Genomic DNA, 27,743 nt, shown 5'->3' with positions numbered 1-27,743 from the left:
TAACAGGATGATGCTGTTGATCGCCCGCCCGCCGTCACAGACAGATATGGATACTTTATGAATGCTTATCATGTCGGGATCCGGAGTCTCTGCCATGTCAAGCAGGAGCCCAACCGGCCGTGGTCGTGCCGCGTGGAAGGATCCGGACAGCCATGCTACCCTTCTCGCTGATTTTGGCACCGCGGCTGTCGTCATGGCTGGTAGGCAAAGAACGCTCCTGTCTGAATCGCCTGGGACGGCATTATCGCGGCGAACGTTGTGAGGGGGGTAGTGGAGAAGAGGCTGGCTTCTCATGATCCTTGTGCTATGCTGTGGCCAGAGGACAAGTCGTTGGTCTGGGATCTCATGGAGTACATGCACTCTAAATGGCACAGATTCGGCCATGACGAAGAGTACCGGAGTTTCTACGGCGCAACTTTGCTCTGGGCGGCACTGCCGGTGGCCGTTGCATTTCGTCCGTTCGCGGTGGTCCCGCAGAGGTCCCAGCCTCAACACTACCTGGCTGTGTTGCCAATGTGACGGTGCCATGCAAACTGCTGGGAGGTCGGCCCTTCACCATCGACCTCGTGTCGCGCAAAAGAAGGACCCACGAGAGTTGGTGTCGGATAAGGCTAGGGTCGCGCGGCAGCTCCGGCCAACAACAACGGCAAGTTGGGCCTGTACGCGATCAGTCGCACGCGCAGGTTGGGACCGCGTTTTCAAAATTGAGAAGATAATACGGCGCTGGCATTATCAATTTCATCGTCCAAAGCAGACCATCGTAACCGAGGGGCCATCAATGGTTTGCACAGATGACGTCTATACCTCCAGCTTAGTCACAAGTAAAGCAACATGCACAACGGCCGGCCAGACTGCTCTGGTGGCCAATCCTAACACTGAAGTCTTAAGTAAAGATCTCTTTTCCGAGTGGCCTCGAGGTGCCCCTGAGATGGCATTCAAGCTGATGTGAGTTCTGCCAGCGTGGATCTAGTGTTGGCAACATCCAAGTCCGAGGTGACGGGCTCCTCCGGTCCTCACTTCCGGAAGGCGGAGCTCAAGCCGGATTCGGGGCCGGGTGAAGTGGATGCCAAGCAAGTTCTCCCCGCCGCGCTTCCTATCGTGCTTCAAGCGGAGTGAACGGTCAGGTGTGGTTCGGGATACCCTGAGACAACGTATAGCTAAAATTTGCACGCAGAACCTTTGTCTAGAGAGGCCTTGGCACAGGGAACTATCCATGTCGGCGTGAACCTCGCGGATCGATGGCCTCGTGGAGCGGACAAAGTTTGACCGCGGCTTGGACCACGTCTTCGGCCGCGGTGTGCGCTTGACAAAAGAAAAGCAACCTCCCAAACAATTCTTGAGCCTGCATGCCGGTCGTTCCAACAACCTGGAAAGTCGCGTCTATCGTGGCGCGGGAAAAAGGACTTGGGGGCTAGTTTTGCCTTTCGACATATCCGACGCCGGTGAAGGCCGCCGCCGCACTGGCCTCTGTGTTTGATTTGACGAGGGTATTGATTGGCTCGTCCGCCTGGACGGGTTTCGAAATTGTGCCTGCAGGTAAGTTGCAATCGACTGGGTGTCTATTTGGTTCCTAAATTTGGGTTTCGCTGATACAAAGTCAATTTCGTTTCCTCTGCACCGCCTGCCCGCCCGCCGCCCGCCCGCATCCATGCCAATATGCAGCGAGTGTAGCGAACTTTTGTGACGAACGCAAGGACGACTCGTGAGACGACCAGACGGCCAGACACCGTGAGTCTTGAGTGTGGTCATTGACAGTCAGGGCATGTTGGGATATCAGGGTCTGGTGGCGATGCTCGAGCCTGACTGAAACGAAACATTGGCGAGGACATCTGACCCTGAGACAGCAATCCGTGCCAAACAGGTATCCAAATTCGGTCGTCGGTCTATGTGGATGTGCAGGATTGCGAGGCAGCACTCTCCTGCGGCAGCGATCAGGCGAAGGATCAACTCAGTCGATCCGACTCTGAAGGTTCGCCTAGACTGAACAGTAGCGCCATCTCGTGAGGCCTAGGCCGGTGGGCGACACGAGGGTGCTGTGAATTCAGGACGGCGATTACTCTACCACTGTGCTGACGTGCTTTTGTTCAGAATCCCGGGCCTAGGACAGCAAGAAAGTGAATTACTGGTGGTTTGGCCGTGAAGCCTGCTGGTGGATCGATCCTCTTCACGGCCAAGGCGATCGCAATACAACAGATCGAGTGAGGAATCCCGTAGTTCATCTTTGCCGACTCAACTGAAGTCGAGGTCAGCCTCGACGACAAAACGAACAACATAAGATTTTGTGCAGATGAGGTGTTGGTATGAACAGGCGATCAGTGTCTTCGCCAGCATGCAATACATGCAAGCAAGCAAGCATTGTTTACATATATGGTTGGGGCTCTCGACGGAGTTTCTCTGGATGCTTCGCTGACAGGGACAAACAGCACGATGGCCATAAATCAGCCTGCGATTCGGGGGTCGTGTGGCTTAGCGTCGAGCTCCACACTGCGATGGAAGCCGAGCGTGGGACCCTTGTAGGTAACGGGCAACATGACGGTGACCTCAGCTGGATGTACTGGAATCCAGAGTGTGTTTTTGGGTGACCTCAGCCGAGCAGGCGGTACCTCGTGTACTCGACGCGGAGCTAGCAGATTGTTTGGCCCCCACAAAAGTAGTCTGTGACCTTCCCAAGCTTCCAGAACGGTGTTCCTGGTTCTGGATTCAAGCATGCGCCCATGGACATGGACCATCACCCATAACGCGGAGCCGAGATGTGAAGGTCGACAAAATGGTGCGAGGACTGGACGTGTTTGTTCTGCCTGCCTACCTGCCTGCCGTGCCGTCCCGTGTTGTGCCGTGCATTGGCTTGCTCTTCTGAAGAAGGGTGGCTGGGCCAGCAGTCAGATAGCCATCGTCGATTTCCACCGAGTTGAATGAATTTGCAACTGACAGATGCTCCTGACGGGCGACGTCGTGGCCCAGCCACCAACCACCGACCATACCACCCCACCGATGGCAGGATCACCCATTACCCCCGTTCCTCAGTGTCACCAGAGGCTGGACCGAGATTGACTGACTGATTAACGGCTGGCTGACTGGTTGACTGTCTGACTGCTCAGGGATCGTCTCGGCCATACCTGATCGATGCATACAGCGAGCGGTATACAAATATTTGCACATGCGTGTGTTGCACATGCGTGTGAAAGGCTGGGTTCGAATACAGGCGCTTCAGTTGAAGAACATAAGGTGGACTGTGGGTGCGCCTGTCTGCGGTCCAAGAAGAGGTAGATCCTTAGATTGGGGGACCAAAGTGCTTGGTAGGTACTACGTAGGTATCCGTCTGAGGACAACGGTCCATAAGGCCGAACGGGCGTCCCGCGTACTTACGTACCGTGGCCGCGTGGGCAGCACCTGCCCCCGACTACCTTGCAACCTCAGGTAAGCTCACTCACTGCCTTGCTACAGCAGGTACGGTACTGCTGCATGTTACGGTGTGGTACAGAACGGTACTGTACACAGGCTGAAATTCTGCCGCCGCTGACCCCATATTTGGGGCTAGCAGGGACTGCTCTGTACAGGGCTGCGTTGTACTGTACTGTACGCACAACGGTGAATGATGATAATGGTGTCGTAAGGCGGGCTGTTCCCTGCCGTTTGGACCAGCTCTCTGTACTTTCCCGGTGCTGTGGCTTGTACCTGGGCAGGCAAAGGCAACCTGCCCTCCTGCAAGGCTGCTCGAGCTATGCTTAGTGCGCAATGCTCAGTCCTAAGAGACTGTCTGCCCATGTCCTTCTCAAGTACCTAAATCACCTGGGCAGTCAGTCCATCATGTCAAAGAGCCAGCGGATACCTAGGTAGACACTGAAGAAGCTGGACGTTGAACCGCTGAATTGTTGAATCATTGACCTGTTCAAAGACCTCTGAACGGAGCAGGGTGGAAAGGACAAAGAATGGAGAGGAAGGAGGAGGCAGTGATGAGGCATGTACCGTTCAATACCGTTAATGTGGCGCGCAGTCGCCGTGTACCTGACACTGAGGGCTTAAGGCGGCTGGATTGACCACCTGGGCACTTCATACTGTACCTGCAATCTACACAAGCCCTCTGTAGTTACCCAGATCTATGTACCGGATCAGACCTCTTCAGACCCTCCGTGCAGAGTGGAGAGTACAAACACTTCAAAGTCTGGGAGATCCTTGATATCATTATGATAGAAGGCTTACTACTCACATAGCAGAGTCCAGTCAAGAGAAAGTCTAAACACTAATGTAATTGATTATTTTCCCTCATCGGGTGCAGAGCTTTCTTTGACAGATGTAGATACATGGAAGACCTGCAGTGACAAGAGAGGAGAGGGAGGGAGGAAGCTGCCTCTGATCCTGACCTGACCCTGACCCTGACCCTGAGCGTTTGTCTACCCGTTTCTTGAGTTGAGCTAAGAAGGCGCCCGTGCCATATTCTGCCACTTGCCCAGCTGGGAGCCTGCCCTGTCCTCCTGGCTGCCCGTGCGGTAGAGTTGAAAGTGGGGAATGGGGAGAGAATGGGGAGAGCTGCAGCGAAAGTGAGAAGGGAAGAATGACGCAGACACACACACAGAGAGAGAGAGAGAAAGAAAAAAAGATTGCAGAGTAGCTCCATCCCTCCCACCTGCCGCCACCAGCAAAGGCAAAGGTAAGGAAGTCACTCCCCCCCCCCGGCCCACCGTTCCTGTTCCTGTTTCCTGTTCCTGCCGTGGACCTTGGGCCCTTGCTGTCACTCGCCGGTACCTACCTCCTACCTCGTCCCTCCCTCTCCGCATCTCACCTCAGTCAGTGACCTCAGTCAGCGAGTCCCCTTCGTCACTCAGGTCAACCTGAATCTTTCGGCCGACAGACTGAAAATTGTCCGTATCCATCCAGCTGGGTACACGCTCAAGCTGCACACTTATCCCACACACAAGTACCTGCGACAAGCTCACGACCCATCCACCTCCTCCTGTCCACCAACACACTACCTGGGTGGACTTTACTTACATACACATTCCCATACTCTGCTGCGACTGCTGCACGACACTAGATACATACATTTCACTACAATCCGACCACACTCGCCACACGGCATTGTCACTATCACGGCCGTCAAGTACCGGGTCAGACCAGAGGAACAACAAGAACTACATGCACGTAAGTACACCATATATTCATTCATTCCATTTCGACGTCGTGGCTGCGCCTGGCGTGCGTGTGCATGTGTCTGCACCAACGTCGCGGGCGCGTCAATCCATTCGCAATGTTCCCTTTCCTGCCCTCCTCCTCCTACTTCATCCTGCCTTGGACCTGGCACCTGGCACTTGGCACCTTGCATCTGCAGAGCCGCATCTGCTATGTACCAAGTACATCTTCAACGTCCGACATCAATTCCGTCAACATCAACATCAACCTCCTTGGACCTCGGCCTGGACCTCGACCTGACCTTGGACCTCGACCGTGACCGTGGACATGGTCATGGATTTGGATTTGATGCGTTTCTGGGTGGCCCTCGGCAGTGCCAGTCGCAATCGCAGTCGCCCACTACCGCCTAGACATTTACCCCAGCAGGCCCCGAGACGGATTGATGGCCTGCGTCCCAAGGCTGCTTGCTGCTGCGTTGCCTCGCCTTGAGGATGGACACCTTGGGAGCCTTCCCTCTGGTCCTGCCTGGGGGCATAGTCCAGCTCCAAGACGCACGCCCATCAACAACCAAGCAGCAGCCAGCAAGCAGCCAACAGCCGCCACGGTGCGCACGCACGTCTTGCATCAGCTCGTCCAGACAAGCCAGAGCAAAACGGCGTCACCTCAGCGCCTGCGCTAGTCGTCATTGCCCTCATCTGATTCGAAGACCGATAAACTTTGGGGGCCAACGCCGGCAAAATAGTACTCGAGCTAAGCCCCCGCGACACCACACCACAACACCACGCCGATCTCTAGCTGCGCCGCGTCCTACATCCGTCTGTCCCATCTCTATCAAGGCGAAAAGATCGGGCCACACATGTCTTTCTGATGGCTGACGGCACCGGTATTGCTTCACACAACGCAAGCCAACACAAAACAACACATTTCAGATCAAGATAACCCTGCACGGCACGACACGACGCGACACGTCCTTCCCGACCACCTGCCTCGGCTTGTCTTTCGCTTTTTGAAATCTGCCTTTTCTTCTTTCTCCCCCGGTCGCGCCAGGGCCAGCCAGAGCCAACCATAACCCATTTGGTCTCCACAAAAAAGTCTGCTGTCGCCACTTTCTTTTTTTTTTCCTTCCTACAGTCGTCTCTCCCCTCTCTTCTATTTCCGTTCTGCCCGCCCACGGAGCTGATCCCTGCCGCTCTACCTGCAGCCGCGCTCAATCCCAACCCGTGTTGGAACAGGGCTATGCACACCCAGCAGGCCCCTGTTCCCGTGAGTTGGGGGGTGTGGTGAGAGGGAGAGGTCGAGGTTGAGGCCCTGCGACGGTCGAACGAGGAGAAGAGAGACAAGGCAGGCAGAGCAGACAGACATACACACAGAGGCAGAGAGACAGGGCAGACAGAGAGACAGACAAACAGACAGACAGGCGTGAGGATTGATTGCATCGAATACGGCATACGATATCGTGCCACACCAGTATTGCCAGATACTACATTTACATCACCTGCAATTGGATCGTCCTTCGTCTGCGCCCTCATGCAGCAGACCCAGGAGCCAGCGACACCCAGGCGTGCCAGGGCCTACCGGGCCTACCGTGGCCGCCATGCTGGGTTTCGGCCTGCGCTTATGTTGCAGAACCACCAGCAGCTTGCGGCAGCACCACCACCACCACCAGCCCCAGGACCAGGACCAGGACCAGGACCAGGACCAGCACAGGAGCAGCACCAGAACCAGACGCAGTCGGACGCGGGCCAGCCTGCGCAGGCCGTCGTCTTCCACGGCGCACTTGATGAATTTCATAATCCCGATCCCGATCTGGGTGCCCTGGGTCCTTTCGCCTACCCGTCCTTTCCATTTCTATTTTCCGTGACACAAGAAGAAGAAGTACTTTGCCCTCTCACCACATCGCACCGCACCGCCCCACACTACACTCAATTCTCCATTATCCATTCCCTTGTGTCTCTCTCTCTCTTTGCCGCTCAACCTCTGTCTCTCTCACTCTCCCACCCACCTCTCTGCCCCCCTCTCTCTCTACCTATCACTCCCTCCCTACCTCTCTTTGCGTGTTCGTGCGAGCATCTGGCTGGCAATCGGCGGCACGACACTAGCTGACAATCTGCGCGACGCGCAACGACTATTTAGGAGATGCAGCAGTGGCAGGTCGGCCCCATGCCGGGCAACTACGCCCAGGCGTACCAACAGCCCAACTCCACCAACCACCCAGATGGTTTCAAGTGAGTGTCTACCCGCGTCTCTTGTACCTCGCTCGTATCGAGCACTCCCCGGCAGACGAGGGCCAGGTGCCAGTTCAATCTTCAACCCCAACCAAACCCCCCTCCCCCCTGGTCAGTCGCCCTTTCAGAGCTCGAATCCGCCAAGCTCCAGCTCCAGCTCCAGCTCCAGCTATCGCAGCTCTTTGCAGCTCTCGCAGCTCCAGCTCTTCCAGCTACAGAGCTTGTCTCCCCTACCGCAGTTGCTCGTATTCCGCTTGTTACTTCTTCGACTCTTCTTTCCCACACCCCCCTCCTCTCTTTCTCCCTGCTTCTGTCAAGGCTGGCTGTGTCCATCATCCCACCTGAGAGAATCCAAATTTCTTTCCTCTCCCAATTGGCGACAGACTTCAGCCAAACCTGCCAATCGGTCGGCGCGAACGTGTTCAAACTCGGAACAGGCGAGCCTCGATGATGTCCGGACGAGAAATGCAGTCATGATTTGGTCTTGGACGGCTCCCCAGGTCACAAAGTTTGCTTGCTGGTATCCCATCCCCTGCAAATGAAATAATGGGACGGGGCTTACGCAATGAAACCCTTCCCCGGAGGGAACCTGATCAGTCGGTGGCTTGCCAACGGGCCAGGTCTAACAGGTCTTGTCTTGGGTACTTTGGAGCCTCGCGCAGGGTCTAGGCTTGACCGCCTGCCGTGCTCGCCCTAGCGGGCTGCCCCGATTCTGTCCTAGACCTGTCCGGTCCTGTCCTGATCTGTGTTCTGTTCTGGTCCTGGCCTGTCCTGTCGTGTCCCGTCCCGTCTGATCTGAGATATGTACCCCATGTACCCCCGTCACATATCTTGTTTGTCGCAGTCCTGGTCCCTCTCCTTCTTCTCAATCTCCCTCCTCCCTCCTACTCCTCCTCCTGCTCCTCCTCCTTCCTTGCCGTGTCACTCTCCCTATCTCCCACCCCTCCACCCGGGGCAGCCCCCAGAACGCCATCCTGAACGAGAATGGGCATGACACCAGACCATGGGCGACGTTGCAAAGCACTCATCGCCACATAATTCTTGAGAAACAAGAACAAAAGAAAAGAGGAACAAGAACAAGAAGCTTGTTCTCTTTTTCCCAGTCTCCCTGCCGCTTACCAAGGTCACTGGCGCCCGCCGGCTTAGCCAGGTATCGGTGTCTGGTCTGTGTCGGTACAGTCGGTAGACTCGGTACTGGGGCGCTACGTACTTGGAATCTTTATTGGGATCACTGACTGGAACCTTCCCATTGTCGGGATAGTCTCCACAGCCCCAAGGTCCAGTACCCACACCTTACGGTGAACGAGCCCAGGTCGCGCCCAAGCTCCCTGCTCATCCGCCCGCCATCGACAACAAGACATCCCTCCCCCCAGCCTCCAAGCCCCAGCCCCCCCAGCCCAAGCCCCAAGCCTAAGCCCAAGAAGCCGCAAGCCCAAGCCAAGAGCTGTTTGTTCCCGCGTTCGCGCCTGCTCCACCATTCCACACACGGGTCTGGTTTGTCGACCCACGGGTTCCCAAAGGTCGAGCGAGGTTGCGGTTGGCCCTGCCTTGCTGCTTTGCTGCTTTGCTGCTTGCTGCTTTCTTCTTGCTGCTTGGGTGCTCCGTGCTGCGTGTGGTGCCTGGGTGCTGCTTGCCCCCCCCCTTCCCACAAACCCTGTGTACCGGATCCCGACCAAGGCTCTGCATCTACGTCTCTACATCTACATCCAAATCTACATCCACATCTACCTCACCACGCTACCACCTCTCTACCTCCACCTCTTGTCTCGCTACCTGACTCTACACTCATCCTTCTCTACCGCCCCGCCATTATTCAAGACCTCGACTGGCAATTGCTGTCTGTCTGTCTTGTCTGTCTGTCTAGTCTAGTCTATTGTTCACGTCATCTTCCGCGTCTCGCGTCTGTCTTTTTCCCTCTCTCCCCACCCACACAACGCATCAACCACGCACACACGCTACGCATTTCTGTTTGCTACCTTGCCTTGCGTTTGCGCCTGCTTTGTCTCGTGTGCACTCGACGCGACAATCCCCACACCCTCGGGGCCCTTCCTCGTCCCAAGCTCCTGAACTGCATCTTGCCCTCGTCTCGTCACGTCACGTCAAGCCTTCTCGATGAAGAAGCAGCGGGGCGACCTCCAGCCATCATGGCCTCCCCAACCCCAACAAGCGATGCCGATGCAGACGCAACAACAATCGCCTTTTGCTAACACGCCTGCTTGGGGTTACAGCACCCAGCATGGATACGGCCAGCCCGACATGAACCGTCGCAATGACTCCATGGACTACAGGGCATATGCCGCCGCCCAACCACATGCTCAGGCCGCCCAGGCTCAGGCCCAGGCACAGGCCCAGCACCATCAGCAGCAGCAGCAACAACACCACCCGAGCGCCATTCAGCCCCCGATCCCCGTGTCGCAGCACGCTGCCCAGCAGCAACAGCATGTGCCGCAGCATGTGCAACACCCCCAACATGTCCAACAACATCCCCAGCAGCAGCAGCAGCAACAGCACGCGCAGCACCTAGCGCAGCAGTCCCAGCAGGGATCGCCCGCCCAGCAGCACGTCCAGCAACAACACGTCCAGCCTCAGCATGTCCAGCCGCAACATGTGCAGCACGCGCCGCAGTCCACCTCGGTCCAGCCCCAACAAGTCCACCAGCAGCCTCCCCAGCAGTCCACCCCCCAGCCGGCCCCGGCCCCGGCCCCGGCCCCCAGAGGTCGTAAGCGCGCCGCGCCACCCGCCGCCGCCGCCACTCCAACGGCCCCCGTTTCGGCACCTCCGCAGCCTGTCCAGACCCCCGTTCAGCAGGCCCCCCAGATTGCGACTCCCGTACCCGTGCCGACCCCTCCAGCTCCCATAGCTGCCCCGACCCAGCCCGCTACCCCTGTCGACAACGCCCAACCCGCCGCGCAAGCCCCTCCGGCCAAGAAGAGCCGCACAAATACGCCGTGGACGCCGGCGGAGGAGTTGCGCCTGAAACAGATGAGGGATAATGGCTCTAGCTGGGCAGAGATTGCCAAGGTATGCCCATTGAGCAAAAGGCGGGGGACTTGTCGGCCATGGGCGTCAAGACTGATGACTTTGTCTTATAGACCTTTCCCGCGAGGACGGAGGGCAGCGTCAAGAAACACTGGTACAAGGACATGCATTATGCAGAGTTTGCCGAGGACGAGGTACGCATCACAAGCGCTCCGATGGCGGCATTCGCCAATGTTGTCAGCCTGCTAACAGTCGACTCCCTCCAGAGCGCGGCCTTGATGAGTGCGATAAAAGAGTACGAAAACAACAAGTGGAAGGTCATCGGACAGAAGGTTGGCAAGCCTGCAAAGGCTTGTGAGCAGTACGCCAAGGAGCATTTTCCAGGTAAGCAACCCCCCCCCCCCCGGACAACGCTTGACGAGCCTCGATACAGCTCATTTTCCCCAGCCTGCGACCCCGTTCTGAGAAGTGGCCTCAGATTGACCCGTCTCCTCACAGATCTGTTCAACCCTGCGAAGCGCGGCTAGGAGCCGCCACCACGAAAACAAGCCGTGGCGAAGAACTGCGAACAGGCCGAGGAGCAATCTTCAGCCGTCAGCGCATACCCGAACCCGATTGCGAATCCGCCTCTACCACCTCCTCGACCTGTCGAGCCACCTCCTCCTCTCCCTGCCTTTTCAAGTCCGTATAGCCAGCGCCCAGTGAGCACCACGCATCGGGGCTCAAGTCCCATCCCTCTGCCTCCAAACCTGGACAATCAGCACTAGAACTATTGAATTGTGATGGAGGACCTGGACAGTCGCTCCTAGCCTTGTGATGACAGCACTCGGAGGCTGTGGCTGATCAGACATGGAGGTCTTGTCAGCTGGGTGTGTGGGCGGGCGATGTTTCGATGGGTTCCGAACATTCTGATCGTTTTGATTTCTGAACATGGACGTGTGCCTTTCCGGGAATAGCATGGGCTGGGGGAATTGCGGAAAACGGTGACGACATGCCCCTTTAATGCCTCAATGATTTGTGTGTGTGCAGCTTGGGCACTTCTTTTTTTTTTCTATTTACCCTCTCTCTCTGCTCTCGGCGTCGACTCCATGGGGCGAGTTTTCCTTATTACGATTGGTCCTTGGTCTTTGGTCAACATCATAGCCCATCCTGTTTGGGAACGGAATCCATGTGCTTCTATTCTCCAACATATTCGAAGCAATGCTTGGTCGGCACGGCAAGGCGCGTGGGTGCAACACGCTTACGCACACACGCACGCACGCACACACACCTCTCTATACACACACATTCGCACGCATGACGTTCTCTACGGCACGGACACAGGAAGACGACAGTCTGCGCCGTCGTAAAACCCCCGCCCCGTCTTCTTCCCATATGAGCAGGATGAGGAGGTAATCATGGATGAGTGGTAGTGAGCTGGCAGGAGCAGAGGCTGTGGATGGAGTGGTAATCTTGGCCGGTGACAGATGGTTTCTCTGTTGGACGGCGATAAGGGAGGTTTTAGTATTGCTTATGTTTTGATGTCCAAAGGGGGCACAGGTCGCGGGGAGATTGTGATGACTTGACTTATCTTTTCGAGGGGTGGACAAGGTGGTCATTTGATGATGGGAATCGTTATACCCCCACCAATATATTGCTTTACATCTGTCTGGCAACAATGTCTTGGGATCGCCTCGTCGTCAACGGTGGTGGCCCGACGTGTCTCGCACGTGACGGGGCATGCAGTAATTTGATCATGGACTCCGCCAGGTGAAGCAGACCTCCGAATATGAATGAACCGAACGTACACTTGCTCCGACGCACACAAAAACACTGCACCATAGTGTAGGATACCTCTGTATTGTCGATGTACGCCCGCAGGTGCTTGCCACTGTGTTGGCTGACTGTCGACGGCCAGGGTACCTTCCCCGGTCTTTGGTGGTGGCAATACACCCGAGAGTCCATGCAGGTGACCGAGTGCTGAATGCTTCATAGGAGAGGGGGCTTATCTGGTATGACGGCGCGCTCTGCGTATGTGTACGGTACTGTGGGTGGCTCGACCAATTGATACCGACATGTTCAGACTTGATGGGGTTTCATCAAGGCATCCCTGCTGGGCGGGAAGGTATAGCACAAGATTCTAGCGTATATGGCTGACTTGAAGAAGATATGGCTGATGCTCGGGTGCGTAGGATGCGATAGGTTGGGATAGGGAAGCTGTTGTGTATGGGCTGGGCCAGGCCAGGCCAGGTAAGTTCAAGTCAGATGTGATATTTATAATAATAATGACGATGATGATCGATGTTTCATTTGGGAATGATGCGCCTAAGTGCACTGCAGGCCAGACCTCGAAGAAGCACACAATCCTTGCCTGCTTGCTTACTTATAGCCTCGGGTTATACGTGTATGGAAAGCCTGGATGGCAAGCTGGATCTGTACAATTGATGGTTGTACAGTACAGTACAGTACATCCCTATGTACTCGTTTATGTTCACTGGCGGTACGGTTCAAGGCCTGAGGATGGAGCTGTAGTGGAGAGAGAGGGGGGTATATCTTGGTACGGCGTCGGGATAAGGAACCAGGACATCCCTAGACAGGCGGCACGCACATGCACAAGGACTGCTGCGGACGTTCAGAGGTCGAAGCGGAGATGGGTGAGGTGATGATGGGTAGACCCCAGGAGACCAAGCTAAATCATAACATACCATACCATACCATACCATATAGAATACTACACCAACCCAAGAGAGGGCAGGCCGGGAGACCGGCAGCGGACAGCAGACACAGCAGACAGCCACCTGGATGGCAGGATGATTATTGATTGGGACGACTCGTGTAATGTCGGCCGAGTGTTCCGCTTGCCGTCAAAGCTCCCAGAGCTGGGGCAAACAAGCTCAAGAAGGTTTCGGCTGTTGGTGATCTGGGGCCGCGAATTGAGTTTGCGGGCACGACAATTGAGGTCATGGCATACAATGATTGATTCATTGATTGTACATGAACCGGCTGTGTGGCTGGAATGGCCCTGCTTGAAGCTGTAATCATCATATACTCTCAATGCAGAGAAGAGGCAAGCAGGATTGAGTGCATCCATCCAACGGGTACTGTAAGCAGAGTAGTATCTATCTCATGTACATCTCCCCCTCCCCCCTTCTCCTTCTCCTTAGCCTTACATGGTATGGCCCTCTGGGAGCCTGGAGGCTGCCCACCTTCTCCGTGCCCCCTTGCTTGATCGAGTTAAGCTCCCATTCGTATCGAGTCCGGGTGTGTGGGTCGCCAGGGTCGATCCTCGATCCCACCCAATCCAAATCCAATTTTTGTCTGGGGGAAACTGGGCCTGGTGGAGCTCGCCCGCTCACTCCCTCCCACTCTCGCCCGCTATTCCCTCAGGCATTTCCCCCCCTTGCTATCGGATGTTTTTTTTCTCTCACTCGCTCTGTGCCTGTCTATACCGTCACACACCGTATATACCCTGTGTGCTATATAGATTTGTTTTCCCCTTGATGGCTGTCTGACCGCGCGTGATTTGACAGGACCAGGTGGGGAGGACGGGGGACGTTCTCATTTTCTCCCTCGGCCCAGGCCCCCTTTGTGAAAGGATGGATGAATGGGTGAATGGAAGGATGGATGGTTGGATGGTTGGATGGATGAATGAAGGAGAGGACAGGATGGGGCTGATCGTCTCCTGTCTATCTAGTCTACTCTTCCGTTTCTTGCCTGCTTCGCGTGTGCATTGTGCTCGTCTCCCTTCGTTCACTCTCAAAACTCACCCTCACCCTTCAACCATCGCCCTCGCCTCACCCTCGCTCTCGTTACGGTTAGGTGTTTATTGTACGGCGTGGCAAGTGGCAAACAACCATTAATTTAATTTAATTGGTTAATCGGCTCTGTCTGTTCATTCAGGAGGCCATAATCACCCTCGACCTCGATCTCGACGTCGACACAAAGCACAGTCACAGCACAACCGCCTTTGACTGCACATCGTCACTCTCACTCGCTTGAGTCGTCGACCTGTGTTTTCTCAACCCCTTCGGCCGTGCAATTCGACGACTTTCGATCGCCCGCTCGCTCGTTCTGAGTCTGTCTGACCTGCCTGAGCCGAGTGCCTTCCCAGCCTGGTCCCCCTCCATTCCAGCGGCACCAAAAACAGTCGCACCTGCTATTGCGCTGTTTTTATTTATTTGTCTCGCGAATCATTACCACGCCAGAGGCCACGCGACTTGACTTTCCCAGATCGTGAAGCACCACGGTCTCGTTCAGTCAGCCTGGTCTTCCCGCTCAACAAAGCAATCGAGCATCGTCCATCCGTCTCCGTGTCTCTGACAGCAGACGTATTCTACCAAGATGCAGCCCTCGCTTCTTTTCCCTGTAGGGACCGCAGTCCTCGCTGCCTCCTCCGTCCTCGCCGCCAAGTGTGGCAGCGGCAGTCAATGCGCTGAAGATGAGCCCTGCTGCTCGCGTGAGTCCAACCTCCCAACATTCAACGTGCTTGCTGCCTTGAACATTGACTCCTCGTCCCCCCCATGCACCTACCACACCACGCCACACCACACCACATCGCACACTTTCCTTTTCGACGTGACACCAAACGTCTTCTCGTACCACGCTACACGTCGTATACCAACCTAGCACCCAGAACTCTTGGCTGACACCGGCGTCCTGCAGAATATGGCGAGTGTGGAGTAGGCGCCTACTGCCTCGGTGGCTGCGACCCTCGCTTCTCCTTCAGCCTCGACAGCTGCGTTCCCGAGCCCGTCTGCCAGTCACGCTCCCTGTCCATGGACTCGCTCGACCGTGTCCAGTCCATCGAGAAGTACCTCGGCGACTCCTCCGAGGCTGACTGGGTCTCGTCCGGCGACCCCCTCGTCTACAAGGACAATGTCCTTCTGACCATGCCTGCCTACAAGGCCGGCACCGTCCTGGCCTCCACCGTCTACATGTGGTACGGAAACGTCAAGGCAAGGATGAAGTCCTCGCGCGGCAACGGAGTCGTCTCGGCTTTCATCCTGCTGTCTGACGTCAAGGACGAGATCGATTTCGAGTTCATTGGAGCCGACCTCGAGACCGTCCAGACAAACTACTACTACCAGGCCAACCCTGTTTGTAAGTAGCCCTGAAGCCCTGGGGCAGCGAGATACCATGAGATCGCGCACGCACATGCTGAACAATCTTCTCTTAGGGACCAACTCCAAGAACATCACTGACCTCTCCGACACGTACGAAAACTTCCACGACTACGAGATCCAGTGGACCCCCGACCAGGTCGTCTGGCTCGTCGACGGCAAGGCCGGCCGAACCCTCAAGAAGTCCGACACGTGGAACGCCACCACCAACCAGTACGATTTCCCCCAGACTCCAGCCCGCGTCCAGCTGTCCATCTGGCCCGGTGGTAATTCCACCAACTCCGAGTACACCATCGAATGGGCCGGCGGTGCGATCGACTGGAACTCCGAGGATATCAAGAACTACGGCTACGACTTTGCCACCTTCAGCTCGGTCTCCATCGAGTGCTACAACGCCACCTCGGCCCCGGGCACCAACAAGGGCAAGTCTTACTACTACAACGATGCCGCCGGGACCAACAACACCGTGGTCGACAGCGACAAGCCGACCATCCTGGCGAGCTTGCAGGGCACGGGCACCGATATGGAGGCAGGCGCCAGCTCCGCCTCGGCTAGCAGCTCGGCCTCCACGGCCAACACCGTGCCTGGCGGCTCCAGCGGCAGCGGCGTGGGCAATGTTGTCGGCGGCGACACGAGCGGGTCCGGCAGCGGCAGCTCCAGCGGCAGCTCCACGACGAGCAGCTCCGACTGCGCCGCCACCGGCTTCACAGTGGACTGCAACAACAGCGGCTCTGACAGCAAGAGCGGAGCTGCAGGCGGCAACGACAAGGTGTTTGGCGCGAGCGCCTTCGCCGCCATTGTTGCGTTCGTCTTCTTGGCGTGGCTGTAAAGAGTGGAAATGTCCACACAGCACAGCACAGCGAGGCACGACACGACACAAAACCCGACATAACGCTCACGACTCCTGCTCAGTATTTCTCATGCCATCAATCTCCAAGACGACGAAACGCAGCCTTGTTCTTTCTTCTTCTTTTAATACCGTTTTTTCGTGTACAGGGTTTCCCCTATCTTCGATATAGCTTTTTAGTCTATCAGCATTGCGGCCCGAGATTCGCAAGGGACGTATCCTCTTCTCAAAGACCAACAAGGCAAAAGAGAGCAAGGTACATGGAGGCAGCCAGCAGTAATGAAGGAGGACGTTTGGTTACACTGCCTCGTGTCCGGGTACAAGAGCATCTAGGAGAGATAGAAACCGCGGAAGTAATGGCCTCCCAACCGGCCGCCCGCTCCTTTTCAGTGCGCTTCAGGGAATCGAGCACTTCACAATGAGATAAAGGGGCCCCCGAAGAGGGGGCGCACTGTACATAGTGTGTGAGCGGGTCAAGAAGAATCCAAGATCTCGTCATGAGCGAGTTTGACTTGAACCTCAGTCTGAGTTCTGCCTTTTTTATTTTGGCGTGATATAACTTGTTGATTTTCGGGTGTTTCCGTACTCGACTGCAACTCCACACACGCTTTGGACGCTGTGAAGGCCCTACTGCTATCGAGCCCTGCCACGCGTGCTTGGCACAAAGTGACTTAGTGGTCCATTGCCAGAGCACTCGTTTTGTAAGAGAGCCGGCGTGGTCGCCCTACTTTTATGTCTGGTGACGCTGCTGTAGCTGCGTTTCACGCCACCCGTGAAGACGATAGAGAAGCATATCCAACTTCTCAACTGGTCAAGAAACCAAGGGGCCATCTCATATATTCATTCTTGGAGCCAGTGATCCAGCCGGCATATTTTTCTCTCACACAACCCTACAGAAACGCTTCTATGTATTATTCCGGGCTTTTCCCTCCTTTGCTGTTTTCAGTGAAGGGCCAGCAGGTGAGATCTGCTTTTTTCTTTCTCGGCGCAGATGAGGCGTAGTGAGGAGCAGCCGCCAGTCGTTGGCGTGACTACATTATTTCGAAATCGAAAGAAAATTTAAAAATGGCTGCTGCTGCTGTTCTTTTCTTGATGACTGTGAGCAGTTGTAGATGCGCCGTACACGCCACAAAGCGACGTAATATTTGTGACGAGAGAGTTGTGGCTAGATAATTGTGACTAGATAATCGTGACTAGATAATCGTGACTAGAGAAAAGTAACTAGATAATCGTGACTAGATAATCGTGACTAGATAATCGTGACTAGATAATCGTGACTAGATAATCGTGACTAGATAATCGTGACTAGAGAAAAGTGACGAGAGAAACTTCATTACTTTCAACTCCAAGCAACATCATTTTCGTCTTGGAGTCCAATGATTGACTGGGGACAAGCGAATGTAAACCAATACCGAAAGTTCCCTGCCTGGGAATTGCTATTCCTTGTTCAGATTCTTCAACGAAAGGCCGCCCCTATCCCCCAAGCTCACACCAAGTTGCTGCTGTGTCATGCCTTGATTTTTGTCAACGAGGAGGCACTCTGACAACTAGATTTCATAGTTGGTGAGCCGACACGGGCAATGGAAAGTTTTCCTTGACACATCTTTTCCAACTTGTGCGCATATCCACCCAAGCCCCTCTAGCATATACGAATTGTTCGAGACACCTTTTGTGTTCGACACTTCTTGAAGCGTCTGCCCTTGCAATATTCCCATCCTTGGGTCAAGTCCTATGGAAAAGTATAGGTACAAGCCAGTCCGCGCGCAAAAGGGATCGCTTTTGTCATGCATTATATAGTCGACAACTTTCCCAATTTATGCGTGTAGTGTCCCTCAAAACGATTCCACCAGCACCAGGAAAGTATTTAATTCCTTCCAAAATGCTATTGTGCAATTTTTCTTCTTCTTTGCGTTGAAGAAGGTTGCCTACTTATTTCTTCCTCTCACCCAAGCGTGGCAATCTGATAGGTAATAACAACATGAGACTCCCTAGAGCGATGATGATACAGGACAAGAAAGCCGCCCTAATGGAAGCCTCATAACTTCTCACAACCTGCTCCAGGACGAGACCTCGCAAGTTTCCAATAGCCTCAACACTTTCTCTGACTCTTTCAATCACCTCGCCCTTCCCGCCGGGAATCCCAGCATCTCGTGCTGCGGTGTCGGTGACGTATGTCTCAAGATAACTCCAGAGTGAGTTCTGGACGATGAGACTGCTTCCCGCTATGCCGAGGACCGTACCCATGCTGCGCCAGAGAATCAAAGTGCTGGTGACGACGGCCTGATCAGCCTGCTCGCTTGCCGCGAGTACAGCCATGAACGTACCAGGGAATGTGAATCCCTAATAAAAGCACAATTGTTATTTTCCGTGCAGAACAGTAATGACATGAGAGAGCATGATTAATGTGGTAACTAACCTGTCCCATCGAAAGAGGCACTAGAAATATGAGGTAGACGAAAAGCGGCCAACCCCGCTGCAAGCACGATAGGACAACCGTGCCGATGAGAAACAAAACCGCGCCGAGCACGAGGGGCCACTTCAAGCGTTTAGTCCACTATAGAAGGCGAGTTAGTAAGTGGGGCGGGAAAGCTGATGAACCATGAAACACGGAGGATCTGCTCGGGACGTTGAGTCCAATGTTTACTTACGGTTACCAAGAAGCCTGTGGCAGTGCCACAGGTGCTAGCAGCGATTGTGGGAACCATCTGAAGGCCGAATGATTAGCTTTGCGTCTTGAAAGGCCTACTGAGAATTCAACGACAAGGGCATCTTGAACTTACAAGACACAGCCCGCTCGTGGTAGCAGACGTGAGAAGTACAGCTTGGAAGTATAAGGGCATGTTGAAAAGGATGGCGTTCATTATGAAGGCGGCGAGGAAGTTGGAGAATATCATGTTGGCGTGTGGGGAATGATGGATGAGGCGAAGAGGCATGATGGGCCGTGATGCAGACCGTTCGATCCAGAGGAATGACGGGAAGCTCACGGCAAAGATGGCCAGCGATGTGAGGACGAATGGATGTGTCCAGGCGAGGACGTTTCCGCCAAGGTTCAGACCAAGGATTAAAAACGTGATAGCGGTCGTCATGAAGAAAGAACCCCTGAAGTCAAACTGCTTCATTGCCTGCATCACCGTCTCCTTGTGCGCCTGGAAGCCCAGTCCGAGGTCTCCTGGGATGGTAATGACCGCAATGCCAACGCAGAGAAACAATGGAGGCACTTGAATGCCGAATTCGGCGCGCCAGCCGAGATGCTCTGCAAGAAAGCCGCCCAGAGCAGCCCCGGATGTCGAGGCGACTCCGTAGACCATGTTGATATAAGACTGGTAGGCTGGACATGGTTGCATCTGTCAGTACACAGTTCGGCAGGACCTGGACGGCAGCTTGGGCACTCACCACCTCTCCTCTCGATAGGCACCAGATCTGAGACGATGATGCTGCCCAGGGTCATGACCCCACCGGCTCCCAGGCCACAAACGGCTCGAGCCGCGATGAAGCTCGTCATGCTCTGCGCGAGTGCACACCAAAGAGTCGCCAGCGCGAAGATGGTCCCTGTGACGATGTAGGGACCTTTACGCCCGACCGTGTCGGACAATCTGCCCAAAAGCGGCTGGAACGCGGTCGAGGTCAGGAGGAAGGCCGTCGACAACCATGACGCCGAGTTAGAGCTCTGGAAGTAAGACGTGATGACCGGGTGCGACGAGGCCATGATGGTCCCGTCGAAGCAAGAAACGAAGTGGAGAGCCAGGACGTTGCCGAAGATCCACCAGAATCGGCCGCGAGAAATGCCTCCCAGGAAGAGCGTCGGCTTGTCTGTGCCATGGTCGGCTCTGTCCAGCTCAGAGGCCACTTCATCCTCGATGGCTTCGCTTGTCACGGATGGCCGCCGGCTGGAAAAAGTCGTTGCATGGCCTATCCTGCTGTTGGTGCTGTATTTGCGGTCCCCTCTCAGAAGCGGGGTCTCGTTGGTCTCTGGGCCCAGCAGGCCGGTCGTATAAGATGAGGAGCGAGTAAGCAGTAAGTCAAAGTCGTCGGGGTCGATCTCCTCGTCTTCTCCGTCTGCCGATTCATCGTAGGGCTCCAAATAGGACGACCTGGTATTTCCAATCAAGGGTGTCTGCTCGTCCGGGATGGTTGGCAGATGCTCAGGCCCATGCCCAGGCCGATGGTTGTGGGCATTGCTCATGATGCTGGAGTAGATTCTGGCATGTGGTTCTCTAGTAACAAGTCAGCAAGTGCGTTGGCGTCTGGCACATCACAGTCCGTTGTTGACAGGCGCGGGTGAATTTTGGAGTCGAGGGAATGGATTAGAAGTCGACCAGTAGCAGAACAGAGAGTATTAACGAGGTGCACACCGGGGTAAGAAATCGCTCACACTGGAGGGGACCTGAAAAAAAAAGCAACAACAGGGAGAGAGAGAGAGAGAGAAAGTCGCACTTGAGAAGACTAGTTCTGCAGTTATGCGATCAAGGAGTCATGCCGATGTATACACACTCTCTTGGTCTCTCTGTCTGTGACTCAGTCTCACTCAGTCTCCTCATTCTTTTTTCTTTCTCTCTCTCTCTCCCTCTTCCTCTCACGACGCACACACACAATCTCTCACTCAAACTAGAGATCCAGGCAACAATTGCGCGGAGGACTCCGTCCTGCGTACGCGCGCCATTGGCAAATCTGGAGCGCTGCTGGGGTGCGAAAATCGGGGCAACCGGTCACGACATCGGCCAAGAAACTAAACCCCGTCCTCGGCCCCTTGCCCTCCCCTCTCTGCACCAGCTGACCATGTACATAAGAAGCAATCCCGTGCAGACGCAAGCATTGAAACATAACTGGTCGACAACATCAAGCCTCCGATTCCGAGCCCGGGTCTTAGCTGCCGGGGCTGCAACACGCCCTCCGGCCCGGTAAGTAGTCTCTGCGGTGCCGAATCTCTAGTGACACTAAGTAGACCGAATGATTACCAGTGATCGGTCTGGCTACATTGGTCTATGCATGCAAAAAGAAAGTGCAGACAGCCGAGATCCACATACGGAAAATATCCGTGAGCTTGAGTGCCTGATGGCCCCCGGGACGATGTTTCATTTCGCCAACTGCCCACATTTGCATGCATGTCGTCAGTCAGTCAGTCAGTCAGTCAACCATTAGCTTCGAGGATTTCACGAGATGGGTGGGTCCTGCTTGGCAATTTTCTGGCATCAGGCAAACCACAAGCATGCACAGTAGACGGATTATTTCAAAGTATCGACAGTGAGTTCCATAATCGCGATGGCTTATGCTTTGCTAGGCAGAGAGTATCTACAAGATTCAAAAATAAATATTTCGACACGAACATGAACCATTCTCTTCACATCAACCACCCCCCCCCTTGCCTGTCCAACATGTGTTCGACTCCTCCCCTCGACCTGGAAGGTGTGGACTGCTTAGACTTAGGAATCATAAGTCACGACCACAGTGGATCCAGAGACCTTGGAGGAAGTGAGGATGTTGTTGTCGGTGTCCTGGATGTCCATAATCACAGCATCGCTGATGGAGGAGGTGGCCGCTCCACCCACGGTCGCCGAGATGCCGGAGAATGTGACGGAGCCGAAGTTGGCCAGGCCGGTGTTGGAGTCTTGGAAAGTCACGTCCTCGAGAATCCACTCAGCGGCGGTGCCGCACAGCGCATCGGAAGAGGTGACGGTCTTGGTGAACTTCTTGCCATTTGTCTTGTTCTCCAGGACCACAGAGGCCTCAGTGGTGCTGGCCGCGGTGAGCTCAACGTTGATGACCTAGAAAATGATACATTAGAACCCCGAGCCTTTCGTAAGTCGGACATGTGGAGGCATGTTTCGAAGACGGGAAAAGGAAGCTTACATCGCCAGCCGCGATTTCTCCCAGGTCGACAACCTGCGTATCGGCGGGATACCTATTTCATATGGTTAGAACTCAAAGTACAATACCAGCCTCGTGTAATGCACCCCGGCACAATGTTGCTTGCAAGTACTCACCACTCGTACCACGCATAGAACGAGGTCTCGCCCGAAGACTCGACAATAGAGTCAACACCAGCCTGCCAGAGCCCATTGCAGTCGTAGCCGTCGAGGCCCACCCACGCAGACGCCGTGTACTCCTTCTCGCCGGCCTCCTTTGAGGTGGGAACGGCCGCCTTGAGGACAGGGAAGCTGCCAGAAGCCGCCGTGACGCTCTTCCCGGTCAGCACGGCTCCAGCCCAGTTCTCATTGTAGTCGTCCGCGGCAGCGGCGAGGACGCGAGGCTTGCTGTGCTGGGCCCGCTGGGCCCTTGCGGCCTTGCGGCGAGCAAGCGAACGTGCCACAGCGTCCGGGCTGGGGGCAGCAAGTGCCGCGGCAAAAAGAGCGCTGAGGATGACGGCCGACTTCATGGTGCTAAGCGATCGGGGCTATATTGAGAGTCTGGGAGTGAAAGGACGGGAGAGGGTCTACCGGAGACTCTAGGTGAATGAAAGAATGACTAGTTGTGTTTGTAGAAACGAGAGAATGGTACTGGTTGCGAGAGTATCTCACAACGAAACACTGGAAAATGCATCGTGACGGTCCCTTTTATTCTTTATATGTAGAAGTAGGAATCAAACAATCCGCAGCCCTGGGCCTTGCTCATACGCGGTGATAGGTGGAAACTAGTGGAAACAAGCTTCGTGAAAGAAGCATTCTCCACTCCGATCCGCCCCAGTTCTCCGCAGCCGCCCCTGCAATGATCCCCTGAATGACTCGGTTTTACATTAAGTACACACACCCTCACAATGATTATGGAAATAAGCCGGCATGAATCGATTCTAGTGGCCGAGAATGACAAGAATGCAAGAAACCGACCACTGGGTTTGCTGTCATTGTTACACATTATGCACTGACTAACTCCTTTGGTAGTTCCGAAGCTGCGAAGTCCTCAAGTAGATGCTCGAGCGACGTGGACAATAGTAGAAAAGAGGCTGCGTCGAATACTAGATGGGGATGGTCATCCGCTGCGCGACTCTCATCACAATGGGGCTGATTACGATGCAAGTGAAACTCGAGTAATGAAAAAGTGGCTGTCAACGTCGAATCTATTTCGAGCATTCATATGGCTTACTCCTCCCGACCTACGAGCTCCACAGCCCATGGGTCGTGGGCAAGGAACATGCCATAGTGCATGCCGTAGTGATTGAAATAGGCAAAAAATCGGCGTAACTACTGGCCTGTCACTGTGACCTGCCGTATGGAGATGGTTATTACAACGGGCCATCTTTGTGGAAAGTCTAGATCCCGATGGCATGATAACGCACGGAAAATGTTCTACCAGTAATCTCTCGGGATTGTGATATCGTACACCTGTGCCCAGGACAGTTCCTCTCTCCCTCCGCTCCGATCATGTCGACGATCGACCGGTCGATCTCTAGGGTACTTTCTTAATTTTAACGACTCGTGGCCCTACAAAGTATCGTGGAGACCACGCTGACAAACCCTTCCCGTACCAGTCCTTAAAGGCACACGGATCCAGGAGCAGCTCAAGCTATGCGTGATCATCTCGTCTAAGGGAGCCGTCTACCCGAGTAAGATTTTTCGCACTGTCCTACATACGACGAGAGGCCGACCATCAGGTTTCTAGCTATAAGAGGCCTGGAATGAACAACACGAAACAACATTGAGGGTAAGGGAGCTCAAAAAGGGGCACAGACGCAGACGATCACTTCATACACACACAAGCCTAGCCCGTCTATACAGGTCAGCTTGAAACCGCCTGCTTAACTTGAACATAGCCTGTGAATATAGCAGTCTATTATAAGGAATTGAGCACACAAGGACATTGTATAAACTTCGTCTCCAGCAGGTTGTCCAGACGACGCCTTAGGCATAGTTGTCTGGCACAGACAGCACACGGATGCACCCTAACCACACAAAGAGCCTGTTGACAGCGAACTTATGCTGGCTTCTGATTTTGATTTTGATTTTCATGTAGACGGAGTTTTTATCAACGATAGAACTTGTTAATCATGTATTTGTTGAGTTGCATGCGCTCCAAAGTTAAGAACTATGTCTTGGAGTCAATTGGCCTAGAAACACGGCTAACATTGGCCGAAGCCTCTCTATCGCATAGTCAAAAGACTTCGCAAGATGTCGAGTAGTCGGGCTTTACTTGAGGACTGTAGACGCTGTGCCTAAGGTGTTCAAAGTACAGCCGAGTGTCAAGTCAGGGATGTGCGTGAAGTCCGATCAGATGTGCGCGTAGCTCAATTCTGAGGCGCTGATATCTAAAAACCGCATATGAACAGAGGATGTATATTGAGTTGTATCTTAAGGGGTGCCGTAAGGTCAGAGAACGAGGCCTCGCGTAAGAATGAAACTACACTACAGCATCCTGAGCCGCGCGCAATCGGATACGAAAACGGCAAAGCCGGCTCGACTGTTTGGTTTCAACCATTTCCAGGCTGAACCGCCGCGTCAGACGTAATGGCGGATCACGGGGTCAAGATAGCCGCGGCCCTTTCGATGGCGGCAATGGTCCTCTGCAGCTCTGATGATGCCAGCGAACTATTCCCAGCGTCAACAGCCTCGGTAATTCCTGGGTAGATGACAGGCGCATAACCTGTAATGCCTGTTAGCATGCGCTTCAACTTGAGTTTGAGAGAGCATGCTACTTGAGCCATACCAGTGTCAACGCCCGGGGCGAAGATAACATGTTTGAAAAAGCCTCGATCCGGCAAGCCGCCTTGCGAGGTGAAGCCACGCTGAAAATCACGATATTTTGAATTCACTCGGTCGATAAGAATCTTGTCCTCGGTAATGGCCGCCTCGGCTGCAAGAGCAGCTATTTCATTTGCCGAAGCTTCGAAGGTATCGATAGCAGTTGCCAGTGGCTCAACATCAAGTTCTATACCGGCATCAAGAATCGTGGCACGCAGCTCCTCAAGATAAGCACGGAGTTGCGTTGTATAATTAGGAAGGTCGAAGGGGATGATAGGGTCGTCCGCAAGATGGTAAGCCAGTAATGTGAGAAACTGGCCCATAGCCTTGTGGACGACGAAGCCAGGATCGCCGTAAGTGATCATCCAGTGATAACTGTCGTAATTGGAGCTGTATACACATCAGCCGCGCGGTCCTCCCACGATCCTGGAGTTTTCAGCTCACTGATAGTGATAAATGGGGTCATTGGGGCCTCCGCCGGCCCCTATGTCGATCGAGCTGATACCGTTGTGCAAAAATGCTGTGTAGTCCGAACCGCTGCCCAGGACGCCGACTTCGCCATCGGAACTGTCGAACCAGGCTTCGTAAAGGGTGCCATTGAGCTCCCCCGTACCTACCTGAGGCCAAAGAACCTTCTTCATCACGTCTTGGGTGATCGTATGCAATTCTGGTGTGGCGGAGAAATCCGGACGGGGTCCTGAAGTGCCGACGTCGATGTTCAGGTAGGCCACGCTCGTCTCGACAAGCCAAGGGGCGTATTCCTCGACCCATTCGGTTGAGCCGTATAGCCCGTATTCTTCTGCGTCCCAACTGCAGAGGACGATATTCCTCTTGGGCCTCCAGCCAGTGGACAGGAGCTTGCCAAATGCCTTCGACAGCTCCACCATGATTGCCGATCCTGAGTTTGGGTCGGCCGCGCCGCCAACGATCCATGCCTGTGACAAGTCAGCTGAGCGCCTGAAGTTGACAGTTGAAGCTATATCCTCGATACAGGCCTAGAGGGCCGAATATTGGGCGTGTTTGAGGCTTTGCTTACATCTCTATGGTTTCCAATTACTACAGTATAGTCTGGGTCGGTACCATTGATAATACCGACAGCATCCCAGATTGGGGTGACGGTGTCCTCCATCTGATTAGACAGGGAAAGTATTGCGTCAGGAGCAGGGCCGGTACTATACGAAACATTTAGTCCGCCAACCCATCCCGACCGGTTGACTTCGGTTCCAGGCACCCCGGACCCGTCCAATGCCGCAAGAATCGGCACAGCATCTTTCCAAGATATGGGCACCGAGGGGATGCGCGGAGTAACGTCTGATGTGTCAGCCCTAGGCGAGTCTTGCTTTGATGGATACCCCGGAGTAGTTGGATCACCGGGACGCTGTGAGAGGAACTGCACGGAGCCACGCTGTATAGACGTGGGATTCCGCGCAGGGCCTGCAGGATAGGCCGCATAACCGTTGGCTTCTGTAACATTGCCATCGTCTCCTGTATCTGTGAAGATCACGACGGCCTTCATGCCGTTGATCTGGGCATTCTTCACCTTTAGTCCACGGAAAGGGCCGCCGTATTTCGCAACGGCGATCTTTCCGGCCAAAGGAACACCCAAAGCCTTCAAACGATCAAAATCTACCTGCTGGCCTCGTCCGACGTAGACATATTCGGCCGACTCTTCCCCATTCCAGGAAAGCCCATGGAAAGCTGGGACACTATTGGGATATGAGGTCGTTTCGTCCTCGCTCAACGACTCCTCGATGAGGACCGCGGAGTAGCTGCTGCCGTTTGAGAGCTCGAGTGAGACCGACTGTGAGACTGGATAGTTGAGGAACACCCAGTACTCGGCTAGAGTCGAGGGAATACCGAACGATGACCATCGGTCCGCTGTCCACTGAGCCATGGTCTTGTTGCTGCCTGCAACGTGATAGCCATGCGTGTAGTAATAGGACCAGCTATCAATGGATGTGTTATCGAATGAATTGACCAGTAGACTCTCCGCCTCTGTCAAGACGGGCAGGGGAACATCCTGGCGGCTCTTGAGGACAGGCCGAGTATGGCGTAAGTGATTGATCCCACGGGGATCGTCAAAGTCTTTCTGACATGCCAGAGCACCGGTGATAGCCATGAGGAAGCCGACGCCAGGCAGTACCTCATTCGCCTTGATTGGCCACATGGTCACTGACACCTGGTTTGGCTCGCTATTGCGTTTATTGCTTGACTGCCCAAGGGTGAACCCGAAGCTAAAAAAACGGGGTATTGGATGATTTCGAAGTTGAGGACACTGAGGGCTCGGATGTGAGAGGTTCTTGTCTAAAGCAGACCGATTGAATGTATATGCAGGCAGAATATTCTATGTGTAGATGTTTAGACGTGCCTAGCAGGCGTTTCTTTCTTCGGATAATGTATAGAGGTCTTGTGCAGGCTTGCTCGTCTTAAAACTGCTATGTAGCCATGACATGCCCTACCTACCTGTGGACTGCTGTGTGCCCCCCATATATTCAAATATAGATAGCCACCCACATCTCTTTTTCTTCAAAGCCTTGGGCAGATCTTCGAGATTTTGTGCAATGTAACACTCCATAATGACAACATCACGCCTCGGTCAACACCAGTGATCCCACTCCCCGCACCGTACTAGACTGCAGTCCCAATCGGCTAAGTCTGTGGCCGACATACGCCAAGCCCGTGGGGTAATCATATACCTGTATTGGGCATTTGAGGAGGGGATGCAGAATCCTTATCGACGCCCACAACCGACGGCCACAGCCGAGTCTGGTTGAGCTTTCTTGCAGGAAGACTGTCT

At 54.5% G+C, this 27,743-nt stretch overlaps 7 protein-coding genes across 7 annotated transcripts; 4 read left to right on the top strand and 3 right to left on the bottom strand.

The window, feature by feature from the left end:
- Positions 1-94: 94 nt before the first annotated feature.
- J7T55_009452 (uncharacterized protein) lies at positions 95-1,116 on the top strand (the record flags this gene model as incomplete). The annotated part of the gene is made up of 4 exons (XM_053135633.1): positions 95-200; positions 320-454; positions 629-659; positions 960-1,116. 4 exons carry the CDS (start codon positions 95-97, stop codon positions 1,114-1,116), a joined length of 429 nt encoding a protein of 142 aa, XP_052986712.1.
- Positions 1,117-6,654: 5,538 nt separating this feature from the next.
- J7T55_009451 (uncharacterized protein) lies at positions 6,655-7,356 on the top strand (the record flags this gene model as incomplete). Its single annotated transcript, XM_053135632.1, has 2 exons — positions 6,655-7,002; positions 7,261-7,356. 2 exons carry the CDS (start codon positions 6,655-6,657, stop codon positions 7,354-7,356), a joined length of 444 nt encoding a protein of 147 aa, XP_052986711.1.
- Positions 7,357-9,464: 2,108 nt separating this feature from the next.
- Positions 9,465-11,098, top strand: J7T55_009450 (uncharacterized protein; the record flags this gene model as incomplete). The annotated part of the gene is made up of 3 exons (XM_053135630.1): positions 9,465-10,373; positions 10,445-10,715; positions 10,881-11,098. The coding sequence occupies 3 exons, from the start codon at positions 9,465-9,467 to the stop codon at positions 11,096-11,098; spliced, it is 1,398 nt and encodes a 465-aa protein (XP_052986710.1).
- Positions 11,099-14,651: 3,553 nt separating this feature from the next.
- Positions 14,652-16,259, top strand: J7T55_009449 (uncharacterized protein; the record flags this gene model as incomplete). Its single annotated transcript, XM_053135629.1, has 3 exons — positions 14,652-14,766; positions 14,973-15,410; positions 15,487-16,259. 3 exons carry the CDS (start codon positions 14,652-14,654, stop codon positions 16,257-16,259), a joined length of 1,326 nt encoding a protein of 441 aa, XP_052986709.1.
- Positions 16,260-18,219: 1,960 nt separating this feature from the next.
- Positions 18,220-20,460, bottom strand: J7T55_009448 (uncharacterized protein; the record flags this gene model as incomplete). Its single annotated transcript, XM_053135628.1, has 6 exons — positions 18,220-18,237; positions 18,327-18,617; positions 18,694-18,831; positions 18,926-18,982; positions 19,058-19,605; positions 19,671-20,460. 6 exons carry the CDS (start codon positions 20,458-20,460, stop codon positions 18,220-18,222), a joined length of 1,842 nt encoding a protein of 613 aa, XP_052986708.1.
- Positions 20,461-21,697: 1,237 nt separating this feature from the next.
- On the bottom strand, positions 21,698-22,650 carry J7T55_009447 (aspergillopepsin-2 heavy chain; the record flags this gene model as incomplete). The annotated part of the gene is made up of 3 exons (XM_053135627.1): positions 21,698-22,039; positions 22,125-22,176; positions 22,259-22,650. 3 exons carry the CDS (start codon positions 22,648-22,650, stop codon positions 21,698-21,700), a joined length of 786 nt encoding a protein of 261 aa, XP_052986707.1.
- A 2,070-nt stretch (positions 22,651-24,720) lies between these two features.
- J7T55_009446 (uncharacterized protein) lies at positions 24,721-27,113 on the bottom strand (the record flags this gene model as incomplete). Its single annotated transcript, XM_053135626.1, has 4 exons — positions 24,721-24,848; positions 24,912-25,336; positions 25,391-25,881; positions 25,983-27,113. The coding sequence occupies 4 exons, from the start codon at positions 27,111-27,113 to the stop codon at positions 24,721-24,723; spliced, it is 2,175 nt and encodes a 724-aa protein (XP_052986706.1).
- Positions 27,114-27,743: the final 630 nt, after the last annotated feature.

Source organism: Diaporthe amygdali (genome assembly GCF_026229845.1).
Source record: "Diaporthe amygdali strain CAA958 chromosome Unknown NODE_57_length_265687_cov_63_683457, whole genome shotgun sequence".
Taxonomy (NCBI): Eukaryota; Fungi; Ascomycota; class Sordariomycetes; order Diaporthales; family Diaporthaceae; genus Diaporthe; species Diaporthe amygdali.
The sequence above is the reverse complement of the archived record's forward strand: the minus strand, read 5'-3'. Positions and strand labels throughout refer to the sequence as shown.